The 25,088-nt window shown below is 43.0% G+C and overlaps 4 protein-coding genes across 10 annotated transcripts in view; all 4 read right to left on the bottom strand.

Annotated features, from left to right (window-relative positions):
* Positions 1-55: 55 nt before the first annotated feature.
* On the bottom strand, positions 56-1,873 carry LOC124204853 (quinone oxidoreductase-like protein 1). The gene is made up of 8 exons (XM_046602088.1): positions 1,511-1,873; positions 1,176-1,452; positions 1,004-1,114; positions 805-939; positions 617-732; positions 452-553; positions 241-392; positions 56-183 (listed from the first exon to the last, which is right to left on the bottom strand). Exons 1-8 carry the CDS (start codon positions 1,646-1,648, stop codon positions 87-89), a joined length of 1,128 nt encoding a protein of 375 aa, XP_046458044.1. The 5' UTR covers positions 1,649-1,873; the 3' UTR covers positions 56-86.
* A 252-nt stretch (positions 1,874-2,125) lies between these two features.
* Positions 2,126-3,932, bottom strand: LOC124204851 (45 kDa calcium-binding protein-like). The gene is made up of 6 exons (XM_046602077.1): positions 3,590-3,932; positions 3,258-3,511; positions 3,095-3,163; positions 2,934-3,014; positions 2,710-2,864; positions 2,126-2,634 (listed from the first exon to the last, which is right to left on the bottom strand). Exons 1-6 carry the CDS (start codon positions 3,874-3,876, stop codon positions 2,458-2,460), a joined length of 1,023 nt encoding a protein of 340 aa, XP_046458033.1. The 5' UTR covers positions 3,877-3,932; the 3' UTR covers positions 2,126-2,457.
* Positions 3,933-4,169: 237 nt separating this feature from the next.
* Positions 4,170-11,754, bottom strand: LOC124204850. 2 transcript variants are annotated; one of them, XM_046602075.1, is made up of 12 exons: positions 10,688-11,754; positions 10,443-10,615; positions 9,311-9,403; positions 8,849-8,928; positions 8,629-8,758; positions 8,450-8,537; positions 8,124-8,348; positions 7,893-8,031; positions 7,140-7,793; positions 7,007-7,069; positions 6,646-6,942; positions 4,170-6,203 (listed from the first exon to the last, which is right to left on the bottom strand). In XM_046602075.1, exons 1-12 carry the CDS (start codon positions 10,743-10,745, stop codon positions 5,648-5,650), a joined length of 2,556 nt encoding a protein of 851 aa, XP_046458031.1. In that variant the 5' UTR covers positions 10,746-11,754; the 3' UTR covers positions 4,170-5,647. The 2 variants fall into 2 exon arrangements, with proteins under 2 accessions (XP_046458031.1, XP_046458032.1); XM_046602076.1 differs by having other exon boundaries at positions 4,170-4,898.
* A 1,578-nt stretch (positions 11,755-13,332) lies between these two features.
* The window catches only part of LOC124204848, a 41,737-nt gene continuing 29,981 nt past the window's right edge, over positions 13,333-25,088 (bottom strand). For 3 of the 6 annotated variants that reach the window (XM_046602069.1, XM_046602068.1, XM_046602071.1), the window contains 12 exons: positions 23,430-23,568; positions 23,135-23,259; positions 21,529-22,410; positions 19,369-19,645; positions 17,258-17,518; positions 16,617-16,834; positions 15,809-16,198; positions 15,528-15,592; positions 15,222-15,429; positions 14,289-14,437; positions 13,948-14,082; positions 13,333-13,880 (listed from right to left, as the gene is read on the bottom strand). In XM_046602069.1, the coding sequence (XP_046458025.1) occupies positions 13,656-13,880; positions 13,948-14,082; positions 14,289-14,437; positions 15,222-15,429; positions 15,528-15,592; positions 15,809-16,198; positions 16,617-16,834; positions 17,258-17,518; positions 19,369-19,645; positions 21,529-22,410; positions 23,135-23,259; positions 23,430-23,568 (3,074 nt within the window). In that variant the 3' untranslated portion in view covers positions 13,333-13,655. The remainder of the gene's footprint in view (positions 13,881-13,947; positions 14,083-14,288; positions 14,438-15,221; positions 15,430-15,527; positions 15,593-15,808; positions 16,199-16,616; positions 16,835-17,257; positions 17,519-19,368; positions 19,646-21,528; positions 22,411-23,134; positions 23,260-23,429; positions 23,569-25,088) is intronic. The other 3 variants (XM_046602073.1, XM_046602072.1, XM_046602070.1) reach the window with 2 other exon arrangements.

The raw sequence follows: 25,088 nt of genomic DNA, 5'->3' as shown, positions 1-25,088 counted from the left end.
TAGAAGAAAAATCTAGAAATAACCGATCCTCGAGCAGAATGGAGAAGGCGGCATGAACGAGACCAGAATGTGTTTATTCAAATTGCTCATGAGGCCATGACAACTTTGCCAACCCGTACGGTATCCAGAGTTTTCATTGCATCGGGCACACCGTCCAGCATAACGGTGTGATGAATATTTGGCCTGTTATTCAATAAGAAATCAATTCGGTCACTTCTATTAAACTATCGTGCTAAATACCTTAATGATCTATCCGCCAATTTTTCCATAATGTCCAAAAGAATGTGCTGGTAGCGACCAGCCTGAGCAGGAGAGAGAACCCAGGAATGTTCGTTCAAATATCCAACACTGCCGCACTTGAGCCACAAAAGACGTGAGTTGTTCGGATCCAACTACACACGGATATGGAAATTAATTATGAAACCGACGATCAAATTTTTACAAAAATTACATGTAAATCAGGCTGTGATGTGATCCAGCGACCGCCAACAGCCAAACATGATATTACGTCATACTTTGGGGGTAGGATTCTATCATTTTCCACGTATCCATCCTATGAACAAGAGTTACATATATCATACACTTAATTTTTATTTGTTGAGAAGATAAAACTTACTACTGGGTATTGACTGCACCCAAGATCAAGTATCAAATCAACTCCATGGCCAGCTGTTTCCTCCAAGCAGGAAGCCCTTAAGGCACTGCTACGTGTCGTCATATCAATTATGTGACCTGTCATTGAAAAAGTAAACTTGTTATGTCTTGAAAAGAATACATGAAGTATTAGTAGGTATTGGTACATACCAATACTTGGTTGAAAACTCTGGAGATATAGAAGTTCCTCAGTTGAGGCAGCTGTAGTGAGGACTTTAACACCACCCATCATAGCAAGCTGGATTGCAACACTACCAGCTGGAGAGGCACCATTCAATACTAACACTATAAGAAAATGACAAAAGAAATTATTTACACATAACAAACAAATGTTAAACATTTAACATACCTGTTTCTCCTGAACACATACGACCTAAATAGTGAAGAGCAGTGTATGCCTTGACAGCATCTCCAATACATCCTGCTGCTTCCACATAGCTAACACTTGTTGGTTTTTTTACTACAAATTATGCTAAGTTAAATAGATGAACTATTCCAAGTAATAGTGATATGAAACATACCAACATCATATTCATTCAAAACAACATATTCTGAGCAACCAGATTGACCATAATCCATTGGGATTATTCCAACAACTGTATCTCCTGGCCTTAGAGTAGTAACTTCTGTACCACAACTCTGAATGATCCCTGAAACCTCACACCCAACAGGCAGCCTGGTCTTCATGGTGTCTGAACTAGGAGAAACTTCCCGAAAGGCATTATAAGCTGGTCTAGTGAGGCCACATGCCTTCACCTGAACTAAAACACTGTCTTGACTAATGACAGGGACCTCCGTCTGAAAGACAATACTGATAAGAATATTTTTTTTTTAATTTATTTATAAAGCAAAGTACCCCGCCATCAATGTAGAATTCTCGGTGAATTTGTAAATGATCTGTTTTGTGTAATTTACCAGCGGCTGTAGGGGGATTACCTAATTTACCCTCTTCAAGGAAAACAGATCGCATTTTCCGTGGACTCACTGGTGGCATTCCCGATGGACGAACCAAAATCAAACCCGCACCGTAAAACCTCTTATATGTTTTCGAAGAATACAACGTTTAAGGCTGCATTGTTTTTTAAAGCTGTCTCTTCAGAAATTTGAAAAAAGGCACGGTAATATTCACACTAATGTTGCATCACGTTTACACTGTCTCAAGAAACATGCAAGCTGGTTAGCTGGATCCCAAACCAAATAATTCTACCGTAAATAAAATAAGGCCTACCAGACGCTTTTGGACCAAACGTCAAAACTACGTCGTCTACGCCACCTAGCGAGTTCTCGGTCAAAGCGTTCTCCCCTAATTATCTCCTTTGGATCGCGCCAAATTTATCTGTTACTTGGAACCTGCAAAAAGAAAAAAGATAATCTTTTTTACCTTGTCTCGCGTTCTCGCCTTGTCTTATAAATTAATAAAACGTTTTCCTCTAACCACTTATTTGAGAAATAATTTCAGTAATCAAAATGGTTCTTTTTCTTTGTAAAATGCATTTTCAACACATAAAAAATACAAAATCAGAAATAAATAATGGAACCTAACTGGTCCTACAGTTTACACAAATAAAAGGTAATACAAAAATCGCAAGGAAATGAAAACATTAAAAAATTTAGTTTTGGAGTATTTTAACAAATCATTGGATTAATTAAATACCAAGATATGCTGAATAATATCAATTGACTTACAAAATTGGCAACAAATCTTGTATAATGTTTTGCATACTGCTTTGAGACTTTTAAATGGAAGTATTTGTTATTCTTGGCGTGGAATGAAAGTGAACATTAGCAATAATGGAATTTTCTCTAGAATTCATCGTGGAAATTAGTTTCGGTGTCAATGACTTTGCTAGCCAGAAAAATGTCGGCTGAAGCAAGTATTTCTTTCATAGATAGCTGCTGATCTTTATTTGTATCGGATATCTGGATAAGAGATTCGGCTTCCAAATGAGCATGGCGAGGATTTCGAGGATCTAAATATGACTGATAAAACGACGGTGATTACTAATTGCCATTTTTCCGAATAATATAATTTTTAGAATTGTTAATAAAACTTACCAATATTTCGCGTTTATCAAGTTTACCGTCTCTGTTGCGATCAATAAAGTTGTTAAATTCTTCTTGTCTTTTGTTCTCACTATATCGCACAAGTAAACTTTCAGACGGTATTAATGAGTATTCCTCCCACGTTAGAGTTTCATCGGCGTCTTTATCTGGTTATGCATTTTATAATAGTTAATTAAAAGTTGCGTTTTTTTAAGGGTTTGGGAGCGAAAACTCACCATATTCGCCAAGTAGATCATCGGCTTTGCTAAGCAAAGTAGTGTGGCTAGATTCCGGATGACGAAAACTTAGAAATTCATCTGTATTTTCAACAATGTTTGATAGATATAAACAAAAAAAATTAAGGAGATAAATAAAGAAAGGCAAATCGTTTATATACCGAGATTCAGGAAATCCGGGTCGGTTTTTGCAGCTTCTGACCAAGCAGCCTTGTCCCAGGCAATTTTTTCTAGTAAATTAATTATCACAGATTATTTTTAGAAAGAATCTATCAAGGCATTGTAAATAGGAGTAAAAAGTAGGTTAAATATGTACAAGAATACCTTTGATAGATCGTTCCAACTCAGGATGCATTTCATCATGATCTCCTGTTTTAGTATTATTATTCCCATTTTTTTTAAGAAACCAAGTGTGATATTCAGTCCATGAAACATGGCCATTTCTTGGATTCATATCAATAGCAGTAAAAAGAAAAATATTTTCTCTGAGAGCTCCTTGCAAATGCTCTTTAACTTTTGATATGATCCAATTACGCAGTTCATCTATGCTAACATATGAATCACCATTTGTGTCAAGCCTGTAATTAAAAATTAAAAAATCATCGTTGATAAACTTGATATGTTGTTAAAGATTCAGGAATAAGATTTGCTCTTACAATGGATAAATCATCTTAAGTTTCTTAATTTGTTCCTCTCCAACAGGAGCTCTTTTAAAAGAGGTGTCGATTGCTATAGATTCTTTACTCTGTGAAAGAGGTAGTGGCCAACTTAGTTCGACTGGTGACGTGGATCTCATTTGTGATGAAGACGAGTAGATGATTTCATCTCTAGTTCTAGAAGATAGACGAAACACGGTTACAATTGCTGATATTATAACAAACACCACAACAATTCCAGCAAGCGGTTTTCTTTTTAAAAGTTTACTCCAAGATTGAATCCGCATTTTTTTTTTAGATTCGTTCAACCGATCCTGGGTCAATATGATGTTTTGATGCTCAGCGACATCTAGCGATAAGAATTATAACTTCAAAACGCTTACCGTTGTTAATACCTGCGTTAGCAAGCTGTTTTTGTCTCATTTTTTTTTTAAAGGGTAAGGTAGGTAAAATGTAAACCTTTTTTGAGTTTTTTCGAAAATTTTATGATTCTACGAAAAGAGATAATACGTAAACTGGCAATTTCTTTTATGTCATAAATCCCACATAAACAAATAAGTAAAACAACACATTTACTGAATTTCCAATTACTAATAAAGATATATTTCGTTCTTTCATGTGTGCTCAGTTTTCATAAACGGCATATATTGTGAGAATGAGGAACACGAAACCCGAAAGAAAATCGCACGACACTTGAACAATATGAGTGTCTTTTTTTTAAAACTTCCCTCGCACGATCTTGCAATTTTCGTCCGGCCAGACTATTCTTCTCGTATTGCGTCACATTGTCGCAGGAGTTGGGAAATAAAGTAGAGAATCCGTTTCACCACTTAAGTACCAAAATCTATGTGTTAAAAAAATGTCGGCGAAGCATAGACTCGCTGCGTTGGTAATGTGTTTGGGGATTAAAAAGGGAAAGCGTGCGTAAAATGGCAGCAGTATTGTTGTTTTGTTGTTTTGTTTGAAAAAAAAAAATAGAAAAATGAAATCGTACAATGGCACAAGTAAAAAGCCCGGAAGAGAAAAAAAGGCGGCATTTCAATTTAAGAATGGCATCTGTTGCTATGCTTCTAACGAAGAAAATTTTAGAATGGGAGTGTGAAACAGTGAAACATAAAGAATGTCAAAATCATCACTACCAGGTCACCATATTAAAAGAAAAAAAAATTAAACAAAAGTACCAAAGTTAAAAACGCCCAAAGCAATCACAGTAAGGGCATAGTCTGACAAGTGAGATGAGCACTGGCTCGGGAAAAAAATACATCGATCCGTTCATCGTCGATTTACGGTCCGCAGCGAAGTCTTTATGCTAAAAAAAAATATCAAAACAGAAGAATCGATGATACAAAAATAGGATACAACCGAAAAATGTTTAGGAAAAAAAAATAAAAAAGATTGACAGAAAGAGCGACTAAAGCAAGCGTGTTAAAAGCAGATATTAAATTAGAAAAGGGGGATATTGACACAACTACACAAAGAAATGGGGGAAATATTTAGAAAATAAAATAATTATTGCAACCGAAACCAATTGAAAAGCCACACAAGACAATGACGACACGAAACTGTCTTGTTTCTAGTTTCGTTTCGTGTTTTTATAGCAGAGACAATAAACACCCAGGTTTGGTAGGACGAGTAGCTTTCTGTGTTCGGTGTTCAAATGAGAGACGATAAAACAGAAATGAAGGAGGGCAGGAAACGAGATCGATTCAGAGCCAGGAGTAAAAGAACCCCGGATAAATCGATCGTTTGTCAAAAACTTTCTCTCTTTGTTTCTTTAGGGAGAGCTCACGAACTCACGACAACCGACGACAGAGGAGCTCGGCAATACGTGGAAGGATTCGAATGAACTCAGGACATCAAAGAAAATAAAAAGAAACACATTAATTACTAAAAAAAATGAAGGGAAAAATAGTCTTGATTGTAAAAAGGATGAGATAGTAAAAATGGTCAAAATTGACGACAGAGTGTGTGTAGCAGCAGGGAACGACGGAACCGGTCATTAGCGATTCTTTACGAGATGGGATACACATTTTCTTTGTTTTTCCTTTTCATTTATTTTTATTTTGGCAGGAGGGCGTGAGTGGCCAGAAGGCGACGCGGGTGAGCAATACCCGATGCTTTAATCGACGGCGAGCCGTGGTGGGCCAGGACTTTTTTACTTGCTCCACTGCCGGAAGGAGTTCCCGGGCCGGAGCCGAGCGGCGAGAGAGAAGCGCGTAGGACGGATCGAGTCAAGGGCCGACGTGAAGAGATTGTACGTGAATTCTTCCCGATCGGCCCGTCCGTCATGGGATCGCGTGGCATGACGGGGCAAGGGCCAGAGGACGGAGTTGACCGGCTAGTTTTTATGGCTTTGTCTCTGATCTTCCTCTTGGTCTTCAAGTCGCAAAAGCTAGCAGAAGCGGGAGAGGAGGAAGCGGGAGGGACTTCCACTGAAGCGGAATGGGGGGATGTCAGGTGATGGGTAGGGCGCCCCAGTAGTCCCCCCGTCGACGACGACGTCGTCGCCGCCGCCCGCTTACTCGCACCCAGCGACAATCGTAAAAGACGAGAAGAGGAGGAACCTGCGTGGCCATGATAAACACCACAACCCGAGCTCAGCAGCCAAGCGTGTCTGGCGAGAGAAAAATAAAATAAAAAATAAAAAAGAGAGAAAAAAAAAATTGGTTTTTGTTGATGAAAAAAATGTCAACTCAAAAACGAGAATTGAATATCGAATAATCACGACATTTACACCCACTACTCCCTCCCCCTTTTTTTATTAAAAAGCCTCACACACTTCCTCCCAAGATTCGTATCAGAAGTGTAGTCAAATTGAAATTAGTCTCAAGGGGAATTTAAGGCACACTTTGATGAAGTTAAAAAAACACACACATAAAATTTGGACAGGTGTGATATCCCATGATTAATTTGGCCTCTAGCACGGTTTGATGTGTTAGCACTCTCGGTTAATGAATGACGGAACAACCAACCCCAAAAGCTAGCGAGAAAAGGCAATCTGCAGTGATTGTGTGTGTGTTTGGATTAAAGCGATATCAGAGGAAATCTCAAGTCACCTTTTAGTCGTCGTCGTCGACCTGGTAACACGTTTGTAGCCTGACGAAGAGCTTTCGCCATTCACTTTACCGTCGTCGATAGTTTTGGGCGATCTGCTGCTGCTGCTACCGCCGCCACCACCTCCGCCGCTGCTGTTGCTTCCCTGGGACGAGTTGAGAGCTGATGCCGCATTGACAGTCAGGGCCGAACTCACTCGGTTCGATTTGAGTGGAGATGGCAGAAGGACTCCGCCCTGACCGATTGTCTGTAGGCGCTGAGATGTACGGCTGCGGTTGCGTGTGGCCTCGTCAGTCGATCTTGGGGAATCAAACGTGAATGATTAAACAATGAAGAAGGAAATATTTCAACTAATGAATTCACCTTAGATCAGAGCTTTTGGTGGTCGCCTTGTTACTCCTATGGAGGACAATATCATCACAGTTCCTGTGTCGACACAATTTATCATTGGGTTAATTTTCATAAGCAAATTGGAATTTTTTAAAAAGGAATTTACTTTAGAGCTCCGGTGGTAGTTGCCCTTGCGTGCCGCCGAAGAGATTTGATTTGCTGGAGGCGATCGCCCTGCGACATGCCGTTGACGAGGCACTCCTCGTTGAAAACGCTGCCCTTTTTCTCCTTGAGCGGCTCCGGTTTGATGGTGGCGTTGGCGTTGGGGTCGACTGGGCCGTCCAGCAATGCGCTGTCTGCCACCGAGATTCCGGGTTTGTTGACGACGGCGGTGACCGAGGCGGATGAGTTTTTGTCATCCTTCATGTCTTCCAATTTAAAACTGTCCAGGATGTTGAGGATACTGCGAACACTTCCGCTGTCCGGCTCGGCCTTTTCGGCCGTGCTGTTGACGCAGATCACCGACTGGCAATTGGATTCACCCAGGGAATTGGCACCGGCATTGTCGTTGATTCGATTGCTATTGTCCGTCACTTTGGGACATTTCACCGAGTTCAAGCTGCTGCCCGTGACGCAGATCTCCGATAGGTACACAGCTGCCTTTCCGACGTGACGACTGCTGTAGTTGGCGTTTGAATTGGACTCGAAGTGCTTGCGCTGCTTCAAACTGTGGACGGGGAAGGGGCAGACGATCCCCAAAGACTGGCCGTTGTGCGCATTGTCGTACTCGTCCTTCTGCAGCCACATTTGCAATTGTTTGCTGGACAAAAGAAAAAAGGGGGGACAAAAGAACTCGTTACTCAAGACTGTCACACTCTCTATTATATTGGAATTTCCCATGTAATATTTGCCAACCAACCTTTCGACCCAGGTTTGCTGATGTCCAATGACGCAGCCGGGCCGGCAGATTCTCAGCCAGGCAATAGATTCGTGTGCAGTCATGCGGTAGTGCTTCATCATGTAGCAGGCGATAAGCGTGCCAGTCCGCCCCAGTCCAGCTACAAGTGAAATAAGTTGAAGGTTAGAGAACGTGTTTAACGGCTATCGTTATAGTAGAGAGAAGATATTCGGTCCATCTGGGAGTGGTTACCTTTACAGTGAACTGCCACAGCGCCGCTGGTGGCTTCGCATATGTTCAAGAAGCGCTCCATGATCAGATCGCTGGGCGTGCTGCCGTCGGTGAAGAAAAGATCTCGGTGTTGGAATCCCCCTCGAGTGAAACGGGCAGCGTCGTAGATGCGCTTATTCAGGCGAACAATGGTCGTCACGTCGTACTCGCGGAAATAGTTGAAATAAGACTCGGGGGTGTGCTGGCCTGGTACGGAGAAAAAAAGAAGAGCAGAACACAGCGTCGTTAATGTGCAACTCCCGAGTCTTGTTTTGAATTGTCACGCGGACGTGTCAAGAGTAACGCACCTTCTTCCTCATTCTTGGTCGAATGCGGCCCGCAAAAGGCAATAAACTTGCCGGGGATGATCCAGTTGAAGTCGCCATTCTCCACACGCTGTGAGAAAAAACAAAGTTTCAAATCATAAAACCGTTGGCAGGGGGCTCACGCGTCCGTAATTTGTCCCACGTTTCGTTATTATTCTCACCTCATAATGTTCGTACTCGTCAACGTCAAAGTCTGAAAAATCGAAAAAATTGAACTTGATGGCCTTCTCGATGGCATGCAGGCAGTCCAGGATGGAAATGCTATATTCGGCCCAGCCGTAAGAAGCATCCCTGTTGAATTGATGAATAAATTACGTCGGAACTGTTCGATGATTTCGGAGAAAGAGAGAAGAGACTCATTAAACAAATTTCGTTACCCACCTAAACGGTAAAAATGTTGGACTGTTTCCACTCGTCAGTAATCTAAAAGCCTCTTCTGGGCTCTTGTTTAAATAAATCACCTGCGTGGGAGAGAAAGAGAGAGAACATGAAAATGTAAATTTTTAAAACGTCAGACTGCGAACTGAAAAAAAAAAGACACAACCGAAGAAATAAGATTAAGGAAAAGAAGACGAGACGAAGAGAAAAACAAAAACAAAAAAAGGGAAAGAAAAATCTCCCGAATTACGCGTGCATGCCTCGTTTGGCCTGGGGGCTGACAACATTGTTCATTCAACGTGCGGACGCGGGAGTGTTAAGAGAGAAGGCGGAGAACCGTACCATCGCACCAGAAAGTGTTTACTTTAAGGAGCGTTGATGCGGAAGAGTAAAGACGGGGCAAAAAACAAAAAAGAAATACACGTATCAGAAAAATGTTATAAGAACCCCCGTCATCAGACTTACAGCGTAGGAGCCGATTAGCATGGCCGCATTGGCCCTCTTGTGTTGGTCTTCGGTCGTATAATGGACGATGCACTTCTTGGCCAGATTCGGTGCCTATGTGAAATTCAGAAGAAAACAAAAATTAACATCATCAGTCTTGAGTTGACTTTTCGAGCGTTAAACACCAAACGAGAGTGATTGGATAACGAGGGGAAATGTTTTCGACAGGAAAGAGAAAACGAGCACACGAGAATATTTCTTTTCTTTTTTTTAATGTCGAACCTTTTTATTTCATTTAATTGGCGCCTTTTTTATTGCTTTCCCGTGGCCGTCAGCTCAATCGCTCCAACGTAAATAATTGCGCAGAGGTGAAATGGGAGGTACAACCGTTGCCGCCAACTAAATAGGACTTCCCGTTCATTCATTCGCCAGCGCTCGGGGGGCGTTCGATACGCGAGACAAACGAAACGACGCAGTTTTCGGGAGGAACGGGAAAAAGCCGAAATTGTGAATATAGACAAAAGAAGAGCCCATCATCAGCAGCAGCAGGAGGAGTAGCGCAAAGTACAAAAAAAAAAGAAAAGGCCATCCGGTAAATTTGGGCCCTTTTCTCTCGTTTCTCTTTTTCCTTTTTCTTTTAACTTTTGATGAAAAGAAGAAGGAAAAGAAGAAGAAGAAGATGCGTATGAGCAATCTGCAAAGTGCCAGCAGGCGAGAAGAAGAAAACCTTGAATGGCTTGCCAGGTCTCGTGCAATCTCTGGTTGGCTGCTGCTGCTCCTGCTGCCTGGTATACATTGTAATAACTGGCTTGTTATTGTGTAGCCGGAGACGCGGATGTTTTCACCTCCGTCTGCCCTTGACTCCCTACGCTGAGGGCATAAAATCTAATCGAAAATCATGTCCAATTGACGTGCGCAACGAAACGGTATTTAAATGGAGCCCTCGGGGATCAGAGATGAATGTGCATATTACGGAGCGACAACAGCTGAATCATGTACACAATCCACACTGCCTTCCACCTTCATTCAGATTCTCTTCATGACAACCAAGATATTTTCACCACAACACATGTTGCAATAAAGGGGCATCATTTACAATTGAGATTGAGTCGCAGGGCTGTGGCACAAAGGGATGGACAGAGCAGCTCTTTACCTTGAGTTTCCGATTGAGTTTGTGACAGTAGCGATACAGCATAGCCAAGTTCAGTGGACCAAAGTCTGAATAAAAATTTCTGTACACGAGCTGGTCATCTATGCAGAAATAGTGGGTGTCTGGCGTGGACTTTGGTCTGATGGACACCTTCAGAGTAGCGAAATAGAGTTGATCTGCAAAGAAGAAAAAAAATGCTGATGATGCTGAAACTCAATTCATCGTCAAAGTTATAATTTTTAACCCACCTTTGATAAACTCTGCAGCGTGCACCAGAATGTCTTCTTTGTCAAGTACGGTATTCATTTTACAGGATAAAAATTATGGGATCAAATTTCAAATGACAGTAAAGATGATGGACACACAAAGGCAGGAGAGTCAGGTAATGATTTTCGGTTGATAATCACTGAACAGTTTGCCCATCATCGGCTGGCGCGAACCGCGAACCAGACACGTAAACACAATGAGAAATGAAAGACCCAACTGAGGCTCAAACCCCTGGCAGAGAGGTGTATAGACCAACAGGGCTTGTCAACAAGAGATGCAAGGTGCCCACACGTACACACACAGACACACACACACACACACAGACACGGGCAGCAGTACAAAAAAAGAAAGAAACTCCCGCAGACAACTCACAACCAAAAAAGGGAGTGGTGATTATTTGACGTTTCAAAGATATTTCAATCGTTTCTCTCGCTGCCAGGGATGATCAGAATGACTAGATTTAGCAACAACTCTGGCAAATTGGCACATTTGCCAACTGATCTTCTCGACTGACAGTGTTTCGTGTGAGAGAATTTTTCCGTTGGACTTTTAACGAGAGACTTGCGCAGCAACTTCAAAAATTACAATACCAACCGATTTCGATGGAGTCGATTCCAACTGGCCGAGACGACTTGGCAACGTCGAACGAGAATCGAAATCAGTCAGAAACAACACAAAAAAAAAATCCAATTTGACCTCGTAACCGGATTATTACACCAGGACAGAAACCAGAAATGAAGAAAAAAACAACTTGATTCACCAGTTTTTCTAACGATTCCTTGTTTTTTCATTGATAAGAATATTCAAATATGAAAATACGGAAATGTTACGCCATTAGTTTCCAACGCCATCTTGCGAGTGGCGCCAAATTTGGTCGATTTTTTGTTTTCTTTTTTTTTGTCGAGTGTACAGCCTAGGCGACGTTGCTATGTCTAATCAAATAAATAAACCCGACACAAAGTTCGCGCGTGTCAACAAAAAATCAAACTCGAAAAAATAAAAGTTCGTCCAAGACAAGTTGCGAGCTCCTAACCCAAGTGTCTTTCAAATACTGAACAACGTGATTTTCTTTTCTTTTTTCTCCCGAAAAAAACTTCGATACGCACCTTATTTGGCACGTGACGGGCCGCAGCCAGTAATTCTTTCGACGGATATGGAATATTACCGGAGGCATTTCTTCTTCGCCTCTCCCTCGGCCGCTCCACAACCTCTCCAGTTTGAATTTTGTTATTTATTTTTGTGTGGTTTTTTTATTTTATTTTTTTCCTTTTTATCTAATCTCGTTCCAAGTCGGATGTCAATAAATGGGCCCCGCGCGCAGTTAGCCCGCAGTTCAACCACTACTGTCGTGACCTCTGCGGCTTCGCTTGGGTTCCTCCTTTTCTTCTTCTTCTTCTCGGAGCTCATCCCCTTTGGAAAATAAATTTTCTTTATTTATTTATTTTTTCGTTCCCGGCGTGTTGGCGCCGATAACTTTTTGACTTTAAAAGGCGCTGCGCTCATCTACGCCTTTCACGAACGTTTCGAATTGAAGCCGCGATGCGTCATAATATTCATCCTATTTAATTATTCGGACGACACGATTATTTATTATATACCGTATGCGCTGTAAGATTTAAATGGTGCAAAATGTTGAAATTGTATTTCCACGAGAGAAAAAAAAAAAACATTTTTCTTTTAAAAAATTTGAATAATAATAATAATAATAAAAAATCATGTACAGTAGTTATGACACGGATATATATATACACATCAATGGGGCTGTAAAATAGCAAACATTCAGCACCGCACCGCTTTTGTGTGTGTCTCTACGACTTTTGTTCGCCATAACATTTCCCGAATTGCACATCGTATATATCGGGCCGCCATTATTTCGTCATTCTTTATGTATTTTTGAAAATCCCGCCCACCCAACAGACAACACAGCAGCCCACACACTCTCACTCACAGATATATATCGACGGGGGCTACAGCAGCAGCAGATAGAGACATGGACAATCGTATAGAGAGTCTGAAATATTAGATATAATATTAACGGGCAAAAGAAAAAAGAAAGAAAGGCACACAGTGTCCCCTTCAAAAGAACAACAGCAATGGCTATTGGATGATATTCGTTCGGCTCTTTTCGTTTCTCTTCATATATAGCACGAGGGAGAGTATATATATATATAGAATAGATAGACACGTTTAACGTTCTTCTTCACAACTGTGTGGGAAAACCGGATCAGATCCTGCTGGCCGGCTTCCAGCAACAGCAGCAGCCGCCCCTCTTTATTCTGCCATTTGGAATTCCTTTTTAAATATATATATATATTTCTGGGTTTCAATTTTTGTGCTGATATTTTTCGTGTGTGTGGGATGCGCTTCGTTTTATTTTCTTTTGTCGAGTTGTGTTTTTTGGTTTTTTTCCTTTTGTTTTATAAAAATTTCATTTGACGAAAAAGTTTCATTATTTTGTTGTTGTTGTTGTATCAATCCTCTTGAACAGTAAAATAAAAGGACATTGTTTCCCGTTGTTTCATCTCCTTCTCTTTTTTTTTGGGTTGAAAATAAGAGAATCATTCGGGCGTGGTATAGTAAAAAGGAGAAGGTAACACAGACGTGATGGCGGATAGATTTTTCGGCTTTTGTTTTGTTTGTTTTTTTGGTTTCGTGCAGTGCGAACTCAAACGTCATTGGGCGGAGGGAATTTAAATATACATCTGTTCACACACACACACACACGCTCACACAAATTGGTGTCTATTGCTGGGAGAGGTCCGTCAGTGCAGATTTATTAGAGATGAAAATATATTATCAAAATGAATTATAATTATCAATTTTGGTTTTCTTGCTTGTTTGTATAGAAAAAAAAACGCGTCAAAAAATTCAATCGAATGAATTAGCAAAATAATCCATCTCTCTTCATTTGTTTTGGTTTTCGTTAATCATATAGTCATATTCATTCTTCTAACTGTAATATCGGTTAGTCAAGATTAAGGACGACGACCAGACGGCCGCTAGGATCGTCCAGCACATTTGGTGGCGACCGGCAGATGATGATCGCCGGGGCTCTGGCAGAACTGTCGCCGTGTCTGCCACTTTGATGATGGACAAGGCTTCATCTTCCCTTATGTCCGGCAATCTCTTGCTGATCATGTGGCGCAGTCGATTGGCCACCGGTAAACACTGACTCTATTATGTAAAATAAAACAAAAATTACATTAATAATATTTAAAAGTGAATTCAAACATCAAATCACCTTTTCGTGAGTGAGCATCTCGAGCGTGACGGAATTGTTGACTCTCTGCTCATCGAGACTGGACAAGCGGATCTGGAAGATGAGATTCTCTTCCAGTTTGTCGTCGTGTATGGACATCCGGCATTCGTTCTCCGCCTTTTTAGCATCAAAAATAAAACAAAAAGCGCATAAATTAGCGTCCCGTGTGCATACACATAAAACAAAACCAAAAAAAAACGAAAAACAGCCAGCCAACGAACTATAAATTATGAAAAAACGGAAGCGAGATACTGTGCTGTGTGCTGTGTCTGTCTGTGTCGTATATAATGGACGATGGCGTGCCGTCATCGTAAATTACTCACCGTTTCGGGCAGTGAAATGTACATGAGTCGGTCGAGTCCGGTGACCAAAGACCTTGACACGTTGGTATGCGTGAACTGGTAGATGGCCTTTTCGTCGGCCCGTGAGTAGCCGACGAAGAGAAAGACGCCCAGCGGCAAAGAATATTGACCTGTTGGGTTGGAAAAATGCCAGACGGACGTCGTATTACATATATATAATAGAATAGAATACAACGCACAAGTTGAAATTCCGCTATGTACAAGTTCAAGTTCGACGAATAATTGATAGAATTATAGAACAAGTAAAGTTGAGATCGACCGGAGCAATCGGCCGCAAACGATAGAATGAATCTTTGATCGTATCACGGTGGACTCGGGACGTTGAACTGAGGTGCTGCCACGAGCAACCGAAAGTTTTTGCGATCCATTAATATGAGGTCGTCGTTGGGATAGTACAGTCGAAGATATTGACATGTGATCTACGATGCGGTCTCACTCACAAGATTCCTCATTTATTATTCAGGAACAGCTCGACGGATGGCGGACCGCAAACTCGGTACGGTCAACCAGCACTACAGATATTAATACATTCCAGCTCCGGCCCGTGGTATAAAAGATTAGAAAGTGAATCATTCAGTTTCGCTCTCTATACCCACAGGAAAAAGATATAGTATAGTTGAAGAGTCTTAGTTGATATATCTATACAAGTTAGCTGCTACAACCGTGACATTTATACTCTATCGATCTTTGTTTTTTTCTTTTTGGCCCTGGCCGGATCAACATTCACGAGTGCATCTATATATGTGCTGGGCAATAAGCATCAGCGGGATGCTCTACAATATCTATAGATCAATGACATGGTGTCCAGAGACCGACATCAGATTTCTTTTTGATCATTTTTTATTATTATTATTAATATTATTATTCGATGCTAGTAGAATTAATTATATATACCTGGATCGGGTCTGGCGCAGACTAATGTTCCGGAGAAGCAGAGGCATTCACCCCGGTAGGCTTGGAAAGCCGTGGCGGCGTGAGCGTAAACGGCCGACGACGTCTGGCAAGGGATCCGATCGGCGCAGTCGGAGATGGAACAGGTCACCACTTGACCGGCTCCGCAGCGGCACAATTCCGAGCAGTCCGGGTCGTCGTCGTCGTACAACTTTATTGTTGGGTGGATGAATCAAATTCAAATGTCATTTTAGAAAAAGAAGCGCGTGATTTAAAAAAATTTGAATTTGAATTAAATTGGCGCCATACTCGTTTGATGGTGCCTTCCGGGAAGTGAACGACGCGGTCATTGGACCGTTCCAGCGTGCAATATTCTATCGATTGAAAAAAGGTAAAATATAAATAAATAAAAAAATCAGAAAAAAAAATGTCCAACACACAATGTGGAATCGTTAACCAGCGCACCGGGAGCCATTCAAATTGAAGTAGTCGTGCGTGTGATAAATCATTTTTTTTCTTCTTCTTCGAATATAGATGAAAAGTGGGCGGGGACATTAACATGATAAAAAGGTTCATTTCATATTCCTTACTAGCCGGAATGGTGGGCCGGGTAATCATCTCGGTTGTGGTGGGTCCGCCGGAGGCTGTACTGCTGCCCGTGCTGAACCGGGTCCCTGTCGATGTGGTCCAAGTGACGCTGCTGCTGCCGCTGGTCACATCTGTCGACGACGTCATTGGAAATCGTTGGCCGCCACCGTCACCGGGGCTCTGCTGCGTTTCCTGAGGCCTCAGCGTCCGCCTGGGAACGACGATCGTGAAAAGGTGATGCGACGGATCGTCCTCGACGCTCGACGTCTGCCTCCCCCTGACGGTGGCGCTGCTCCCGTCGACTCCGGCAGTGCTGGGCGCCAGCGTCGGCGTCGGAACGGTGACCACTTTCAGGTTGCCCTGGATTTTATGAAAGTCCCTCTGCGCTTCCACTGCAATAGGAAAATCAAATGGGACCGACCCAGACACACACACACAGAGAAGAGAAAGCAATTTAATCAATTATGAAAGTGGCCAGCCTTTTCGCCATTCGCTGCTGCTCTGTCGATCAAATAAAAGAAAACGCGCTGGAGCCCAGGAAATTGTTAGAGAGACAGGCCAGCAGCAGCAGCAGCAGCAAGTCGGGACCTATAAATGGGAAATAGAAAAGGAACCAGCAGACGGCGGCGTTGGGTCTTTTGTGCGGCTCGGATCATCGAACTGGCGAAATGCTCTCAACTCGATTGAAGTTCAACGAGTCGGACGTGAATGATGATGTACAGTAGTAGAAGTACATTTCTAACTGTCCAACTTGTTTTTCTTTTTCTATTTCTTTTTTCCTTATTCAATTCAATTGTATCGACCACCTACCGACGCAGGGATTGAGCCAGAGGAGTCGCTGCCATTCGGTGCAGTCGTACATGGCGGCCATGTCGCCCAAATGCTGGGCCGTCCGGCAGGTGCACGTCGTTCGCAAATCCGTTCCCAGGATGTCGAGAACCGCTCGCCGACAGATGGACGGCGGCCCGGCGCAGCCTTTCGTCACGATGTCGACAGCGCACGCTTGAACGTAAAATTCCAATCGCGGCCTAAACAAATGAAAAATGAAAGAAAAACACGAATTGTTTTAACATTTATTCGGGAATTTTTTCGGCCAGGGAGAGAAATATCCAAGTAAATTTGTTTTCTTATTCTCTCCCACCCTCCCTGTCCATGTCAAAGTAGTTGCCCCATGCACCGGCCCCATCGGACCCAAACTGGGCCGGCACTTCTTATTGATCAAATAACTCGCAAGAAACATATAACCTTCTCCTTTTCTTTAGAGATTCTTTTTTTTGTTCTTGACTGATATGCTCTAGACTTGTGTATAGTTTATGTGTTTTTCCAACGATTGACGGCCGCCAGTTATATGTATACAGCCGGCGGGAAATTCAAAATAGGCTTTGCACAGCGCCAGGGCTTTTGGGTGTTTTGTGCAAAGTTTGAAACTGTCAATTGATTGAAATCTTTACTTGCAATCCGGATGGGCTTTGCATTCCTCGGCCAAGTGATGACAGGCTGGCGTGTGATGAGGTGGACTGGCTTCGTTAGTTCCAAGTGCCGGAGACGATGACGCCATACTGCCGCCCATGGCCGTCGCTCCGCCACCTCCGCCGGACGACGCTGGTGGTGGCGGCGGCGGTGGCAAGTGGTACCGTTCCGGCCGTCTAGCGCAATCTGGATGGAGCCTCTCCTGCGCTACTAGACACTCGTCGTTTCTGCTTTGGCTTTTCCTGTTGACACAATTTCACCCAGCACCCAAAAAAAAAAAAAAAAAAAAAAAAGGAAATCAGAAAAAAAATAAAAAAAGGAAACGTGACGATGGAGAAATAAGGGAAACATCAAAATGTCAAGACGGGCAGACTCTCTCTCATCGTCGTCGTCGGCTGTCAACATCTTTGGATTGGATCACGGATCGACACTCTGGCGGGTCTTTTAAAAAAAAGAAAAGAAAAGAACTGACAGAAGATTGGTGTACGAGTAGAGAGGACACCATTACATCGCCAAGCAATGTCCTCTTATAAGACGGGCCGGAGTCCAATTTGTCCAGGTCTCAAGTTCACCATCATCTTGACAGCGTTTAATAGCAACAACAACAACAACAACATTGCCTTTTCCTGTTCCTGTTGTTCCTGTTGTTGTTGTTGGGGGATTTGACAGTTAGGAAGCACTTGGGTTGCCGGCAACGTCTACTCTATACACTATCAAATGGAGGACGCAGCTGTGTGTATATAGCCGGGAATATTATTACAACAAAAGAAAAAATAAAAAAAGAAAAGGATCTCTCTATAATAATAATAATATCGAGCGGCGGGGCGCTAATTGACTGTGAGACGTAATCCTGGCCAGCATACAGTGCTGTGTAGTATATATACGTACACATCACGTATTCTCATACAGCGTTGCTATATATACAGTGGTGGTGGTGTTGGTGGTCCGGTTCATGTGTCCCAGTTCATGAAGGATCGATTCGCCGCAGCCATGATAGTCTTCCAGCACGCACCGCCGGAATATACACACTACACACACACAGCCAACTATATCTTGTATCCGGCGCGTATATAGCTTGTTTTCTTCTTTATTTTTTTAACCCTTGAAGGTAACATCAACGGTGGGCGGATGATCGATGCTTGATATAGCAGGAGCGCTATATATCGGAAAAAATAGGGAGCCTTAAGGCTCTCTTTGCCTATATTGACTATGGGAGCGAAACAAAAAAACAAGGAGAGACGGACGTCGACGTCTATACACTGACATTGTTCTCCGTGAAAGGTTTTTGCTGTGAGCCCTGGCCGCCTCCCCTATTTTTTTTGTCATCAATATTAATGTGTCGATGATATGCCCTGGCTTTTATCCTCCTGGCTCCTGTCCGTCCCTCATTTTCTTCTTCTTATTTTATGGATGACTTTGACGCAGAGCATCCGACACAATATCTAACAAGGCAACAAACAAGAGCGAGAGGGACTCTCTCTCTCATCTCTCTCATCCGTGATGGAGGTGGGTGTGCTCGGCGAGGTAACTCGCGAAAGATGATATACCCCCGCACGCGCGTGGCCATCTTTGTTGACTGTGGTCTATATCTATTTTTCCTATTGTCTTTATTTCTCTATTCTTCTTCGCCAGTTCCAAATCTAGTAGAGAAATGATCAGAGCAGCAGCAGCAGCCTTAGAGTTTCTCACAGTGATGGCGAGATGAGAGAGTCCGACCCGGAGAAACACAAAAGGGATTGTGAAATAATAATATCATTAGACGGGTGTGCGGAGTTGCGAATTATTAAGCGTAGAAAATCATTAGCGAAGTTGAGCAGAATTTGAGCAGTGACCGGAACAGCAAAAGAAACACGGGCAGCTTTTGTGTGATGTCTATGATGATGATAGAAACGGCCAACTTGACCTATATATATACCCCACAGTCCAGCAGTTTGTGTGTCTCTATTGTTCTGCTGTTATCATCATTCCCATTTAGCATCGACTATAACAAAGCCTATATCCATCTAGGATTATATCCTTGATAATTATTACACACAAAACTCTAATTGACACACACAGTGGCGTATAGAGATAATCATCATGAAAATCATACTTGCAAACGCAGAATGCCACTTCTAGACTCCACTGGAGGGGCGCGTCCTTGTAGAATCCTTGGAGGGCCTGCATGCAGAGGTCACGGTGGCAGGTGTCGGCCCCGCCGGCCATCCCGCTGACGCCTCCGCCGCCACCATTGCAGTAGCGCAGGAACGGATCCAAGTGCTTGCGGCACTGGAGGTCCGATTGGCAGTGAGTTAGCGCTCGGTGGCACGTGCTCTGATAGATGGACACCACTCGGCCGGCACCTCCGTCCATTACTTCATCCCCGCCAGCTGATGGGCAACAAGAAAAATAAAATAAAATAAAACAAAAAGGAAAAAAAAACAAAAAACAAAAAAGAACAAAAAATTGCGTTGGCCCAGCACCGAATAAAATTGAAATTACAAATCAATTGGAGAGAGAAAGAAAAATAAAATAAAATAAGAAAAAAGCCGTGATGATGGGCGGTTGGAAAAGGGTTCGGCGTGAGTTTTTGTGATGGATGGCGTCCGGCCATCAATAATCCTCGACAATGAAGGAAGAAAGAAAAATCTAACAAAAATGGTGTGTGTGTGTGGAATCAAAGTCCTTCTCACGCATGAGGTTGCCTCCTGTCTAACTCCGGAAGACGGCCATTACCGATCGGTCTAAAAATGGTCGGAATATTTTTTTATTTTATTTTAGTAAAATTCCAAGTCAATCCAGCCGACTGGAGCGATCTAAAAGGCTCTCTCCCTGCTGGCGAATTGAACCCCCACTCACACACGGGCGCAGCACTATAGCCCAATCATCATCGGGGTTATAAGGTCTCCCCCCCCCCTATAAAAAGCTCTTTGTATTGTGATATTCGGCTCGGAACACTCTTATATTCTCCTTTCATTTCTTTCGTTCAACATCCAATTGCATTCCCCCCCCCCCTTGGTCCACTATCAAAGATAATACGTATAATAATAGCCAAGTGGCTTTTTATAGCGTGTGTCCTCTCTCTCTCTCCAGCAGGGGCTGAATCGGTCGAACCAACGACGGACATATCGAAAGAAATTTGGGAACATATAAATGCAACATTCGATTTTCGTTTCGTTTTCCTTATTTGTCGTTTGAAAAAAAGGAAAAAAGATCGGCCCCTACCGGATCATTCCCTTTTCCCCGATTCGACGTCTATAACGACCGATAACGACTAGACGTATAAAGGTCTTGTCATCTCGGCACGCTATCGAATGATCACGGAACGATAAGTTAGTGGCACGCAGGATCTATTCTCTCTCTCTTCTATATAGCTTTGGCTGTGTGTGCCCAGGGTATCTACCATGATTTTCTTCTTATGTATTCCGGAGAACACACACACCACCACCACACAGCTCAGAGTCCGTCAGAAAGTGCAGCCCCTCCGGACGGAAGAATAAAAAAGTTTCCTGACGTCAAGGATCCTGGGTAGTAGTAGTATTACAACTATCAAAAACAGATATATCCCCTTGACATGTGTGTTGTGTGTAGAGCGGTACGGAAAAGAGGCCCTACACATTTCAGCCCAGCGGTATAGGCTATAGGGTGCTGCTGGGCAATGTTGCCGAAGGAATCAAAATCGAACATAAGCCCCCTCTTCACTTTTTGGATGGGATACGACAATCGAATAACATGTAGGTCGTCCCCGCACCGATCACCGTATAAAATAGAAGATTGCAGTCTAAAAAGTATATAATATATACTAGGAACGAAACAAAGAAAAAAGGAAATAATAATAATAATAATAATAAAATGGAAACCATCGGGGAATCGAAAAAAAAAAATGATCCGAACCAGAATTCGGGTTCCTATTTATATAGATATAGAGAGAAAGGAAGTCACAAAATAATAATAATAATAATAATAATAATAAAAAAGGAATAATATGAAAGCGAAACGACTAGATGAAGAGGATGAAAGAGGAGAGCGCAGGATCGGAGCAGCAGCAGCACATATTCATGTGAATAACGGTGTGTAGTAATATATAGGTGGGTTTTTGTCGAAAGATTTTCTTTCTCTCATTTCTTATTATTACAAAGGTTTTTTTTTTTTAAATAAAGAAGTGGGCGGGTATGAAAAGGATTTTTGGCGACGATCCTTTGATTATAGTGGCGATGAGAATAATATGTGTGTGCGGTGATTGTTTTTGTTTAGGTTTTGAGTCAAAACCTACTGTGGTTGGATGACGTGGCCGAGGTGTTGAAAGAGGAGGACGACGAGGTGCTGTAATAAGAGGCGGAGCCGTTGCTGACGATGCCGCTGGCTCCGGCCGCAACCGATCCGGAAGCGGCGGCGGCGGCTGAAGCGGCGTGGATCGACGACACGGACGACGACGACGAGTGGTAGCCGATCCTGGTCCTGGTCAAAGCGCTCTGCAGAAAATGGCTGAATCGGGCGACATCAATAGAGCCGGCCTCGGCCGCCGTCCCGTGATGGTGGTGATGGTGGACACTGTCCATCAGCCGGCTCTCGATCTGCCGGCCGTCCGTCTCCCTCTGGCGATTCAGCGAGTCCTGCCAGCTGGCTGCAACGTCGTCGGCACGATCAAGCGATGATGTCGTTTCACGCAGAAGAAGATGATGAGCGGTAGGTACTGGAGTTACGGTGGTGCTGGTGGTGCTGGTGCTGGTAGAAGTAGTGCCGACAAGGTGGTGCTCGTGCGTGGTGGTAGTGATGGGGGGAGTGCTCGTGCTAATTACATCGGTCGAGGTCGGGAGTAGTGAGGGCGGATCAGTAGTAGTGATGAGGCTGTTAGTAGTGCTGGTAGTAGTAGTATCAAGTGCTAGCTCGTTATCATCTCCGTCATCAACGGAAGAAGTTGACGAAGAAAAAGAAGAAGATTGCGGGGCGGACTGGTTATGGAGGTGGGTGGTGGTGGTGGTGATGGCGGGTGGTGGGGTCAAGTGATGGGGCAGATATCTAACAAGATATCGACGCATACGACGACGACGACTAGCATAGACCCTCGACATCGTCGTCGAGTCGCTCAAAGGAGTCGCCGTGACCGACGACTTGGATCTATTACGAATAACATGCCCACTTGGGGTAAGGTAACCTTAGAAAATCATGGCGGCATGCAATCAACCAACCGAAAAAATAGGGTGGAAGAGGGGAAAAGGGGGGAAAAAAATAATTAAATGAATAAAAATAAAATAACTCAATCAAAAATAAATCAATCAATGATAACAAACTGAATCGGTGGCAATTTTGATAAAATAATGCGAAACATGCAGATATGTATAATTCGGACTGAATTTTCACCTAATGCATGAGCTCTTCGAATTAAAATTGTACCAAATCATTTCGACTCGTCGATATATTCGAATTAAAAAAAATTAATCCAACGTCGAAAAATGAAGACATTCAACACGAATGTGGCGATAGATAATAGATATAGAGTGTGTAGTAGTATAACACGTAATAGAGATATAGAGTGTGAATGTAAAAAGATAGAGTGTTGCATCATTCGTGACAAGAGAGAGTGAGAGAATGATTTGAAAGTGCGCGCCCTTTTTTCCCCTTGCGGCCCAACAAACAATAACCCAGCAATTGTTTGTTGGTTTTATTTCGAACGATAGTGTGAGAGAGAATCGTAGTGTGTATATACTATATATATAGTGAGAGACGGCAATCAAACGAATAGAGACACTCAACAGCTACAATAAACAATCCAACAATCGAACCTTGCGCCGTGAAAAAGTATACAGTGAAATAAAACCAACCCAAAAAATGTCTCAAATCAAATCAAATCAAATCAAAATAAAAAAGAATTGACTTACCGACGCACGTATTGTTGTAAATAAACGAGTAGATGCGCTCGCATTTCTTCTGGTCGTTTCCGGGACAGAAGCAGCCGAACAGCGGAGTCATCCGCAATCCCCGCCAAGCATTGTAGCACGTTTCCCTGCGCCCAAAAAAAATAATCAACGAACGTGTAACAAATGATCTAGATTACATAAAAAAGGCGCAAGACAACGGGAATTGCGATGGGTGAGAGTCGATATTTAAAAAAAAGGAAAATGGTAATTATTATTTTTTTTTTCGTATATCGAAGGAATATAAATGATGATTTACTTATCGCGGCAGACGCCCGAGCGCAGTTTGCAGTGCTCGCGGAAGTCGTTGTAGAGTCTCGTGCACGACAGATCCTTTTGGCAGACGTCGAGAGCGTGAGTGCACGTCGGCAGGGCGTGGATCGGGTACAGGTCCCGCTCTGTACATGTGTGTGTCAAGTGTGTCAAATCAAATGAAGAAAGAAATAATAATCTACGCCAAAACCCAATTTCGATCATATATATAGAAAGTCCTCGACTACTATTAGAGATATTTCTCCGTGTCTTATCATCATCATGCATCTTCACGTTTGATTGTGTCGTCCACATGTACACGTATAGAGTAGAGACGCCCGCAATGTCAAAAGTGTCCGTGATAGCATCGCGACGGCCTGTGCTGTCACCGGATGCCAAAAAAACAACAAAATAAAAGCGGATAGAAAGAGGACTGGGTATGTGTGTGTGTGTGCTGCTCTCCGGTGCGGATCGATGTCTTTTGTGCGTATTGAGTCACTCCAGTCAGAGTGCTCTGTGTACATAATAGACACACAAGACCTATACTATAGACGTATAGAGAGTCTATACGTATCGTCTATCTTTCTCCTTTTGAGACTCTGAGACGCGCTCTAGTGTTTCCACGGTGTTTCCATTTTGTTTGCCCTTCCATCATTTCTATTTTATTCTTCGGCGGACGATGGACGGATCTTTATACAGCAGCAGCCAGCAGCCAGCAGGGTACACAGAAATGGAAGACAAACCTTGTCCGCCGACGGCCCGTTCTTTTATACTATAATATAGTACAGCAGCATCAAAGTCGTGTTTGTGTTTGTTTTGATTTCTAATATTCCACTCGAATCGGCCCGCCCTTTTCTTATCTCTTTTTATATATACGGGTTACATCCAATCACCTTGCACTTCTTCATCTTTTCTTTCTTTTCTTGATGTACTTCATAGGTAATCGAATTTTCTGGGGCGGATGAAGCGTGACTGCACCCACCCCCCCGCCGGAGCCGAACGAGAGCTGACCAAGCCACAAAACAGAAAGAGAAAAAAAAAGAGAAACACTGGAAGCTGTGCTGGCTGCTGGCTGCCTCATTGTGTATATAACACACACAGGAGCACAGGAGCAGCCTAGCCTCTCTCTCTCTCGTCTTATTCTCCGTTATATCCGCAGCGAAACAATTCCATCATCTCCAGCAGAGATCGTGAGCGTGTTCGTTTCTCTCTCTTCTATTCCTTGACAAAAGAGCAACTGCCAATGTTGTACAAGAGATGGTGAACTATATGCGCGCCGGGCTTGTGTGTGTAGTATCTATCTCGTACAATTCATCAAGAGAAAAGAAGAAAGTCTGAGACGACGCCAGCATGACCTCTCCTTTCTCGTCGTCTCTCTTCTTCGGCATTCATCTAATTAGCTTTGCGCAAGTGTGGAGCTAAAAGGCCGAATAACCCCATTGCAGCTCTGCTGCTGTCTGCTGGTTATATTCTATCTTGTCTTTTCTATTTAGTCTTGGTGAAACGTTTCCCGAACTGAGCCAATCCTACGGGCTTCCTTATTCCCCCCCTCCAAAAAAGTTGTCCCTATAGCCCAACCCCATCTCGCCCCCCGTCCATTTTGGCATTTTCGCTCTCTCTGTGCCAACCTTTGAGAGAAGCGTGCGGATGGGGGAAAAAGAAGAAA

This window comes from Daphnia pulex, chromosome 10 (assembly GCF_021134715.1).
Source record: "Daphnia pulex isolate KAP4 chromosome 10, ASM2113471v1".
NCBI lineage: Eukaryota > Metazoa > Arthropoda > Branchiopoda > Diplostraca > Daphniidae > Daphnia > Daphnia pulex.
Note: the sequence above shows the minus strand (reverse complement) of the source record. Positions and strands in the feature narration are given on the sequence as shown.

Excerpts from the sequence above, each read along its gene's own strand:
- LOC124204853 (XM_046602088.1), bottom strand. The coding sequence starts at position 1,648 with ATGCCACCAGTGAGTCCACGGAAAATGCGATCTGTTTTCCTTGAAGAG. Across the intron at positions 1,115-1,175 it reads TTTGAATGAATATGATGTTG|TAAAAAAACCAACAAGTGTT; the intron begins GTATGTTTCATA and ends CATAATTTGTAG. Across the intron at positions 554-616 it reads GGTGCAGTCAATACCCAGTA|GATGGATACGTGGAAAATGA; the intron begins GTAAGTTTTATC and ends TCTTGTTCATAG.
- LOC124204850 (XM_046602075.1), bottom strand. The coding sequence starts at position 10,745 with ATGAATACCGTACTTGACAAAGAAGACATTCTGGTGCACGCTGCAGAG. Across the intron at positions 8,349-8,449 it reads GACCAAGAATGAGGAAGAAG|GCCAGCACACCCCCGAGTCT; the intron begins GTGCGTTACTCT and ends TCTCCGTACCAG. Across the intron at positions 8,032-8,123 it reads TGTGGCAGTTCACTGTAAAG|CTGGACTGGGGCGGACTGGC; the intron begins GTAACCACTCCC and ends TTTCACTTGTAG.
- LOC124204851 (XM_046602077.1), bottom strand. The coding sequence starts at position 3,876 with ATGCGGATTCAATCTTGGAGTAAACTTTTAAAAAGAAAACCGCTTGCT. Across the intron at positions 3,512-3,589 it reads CTTAAGATGATTTATCCATT|GCTTGACACAAATGGTGATT; the intron begins GTAAGAGCAAAT and ends TTTTAATTACAG. Across the intron at positions 2,635-2,709 it reads TTGATAAACGCGAAATATTG|TCATATTTAGATCCTCGAAA; the intron begins GTAAGTTTTATT and ends TCGTTTTATCAG.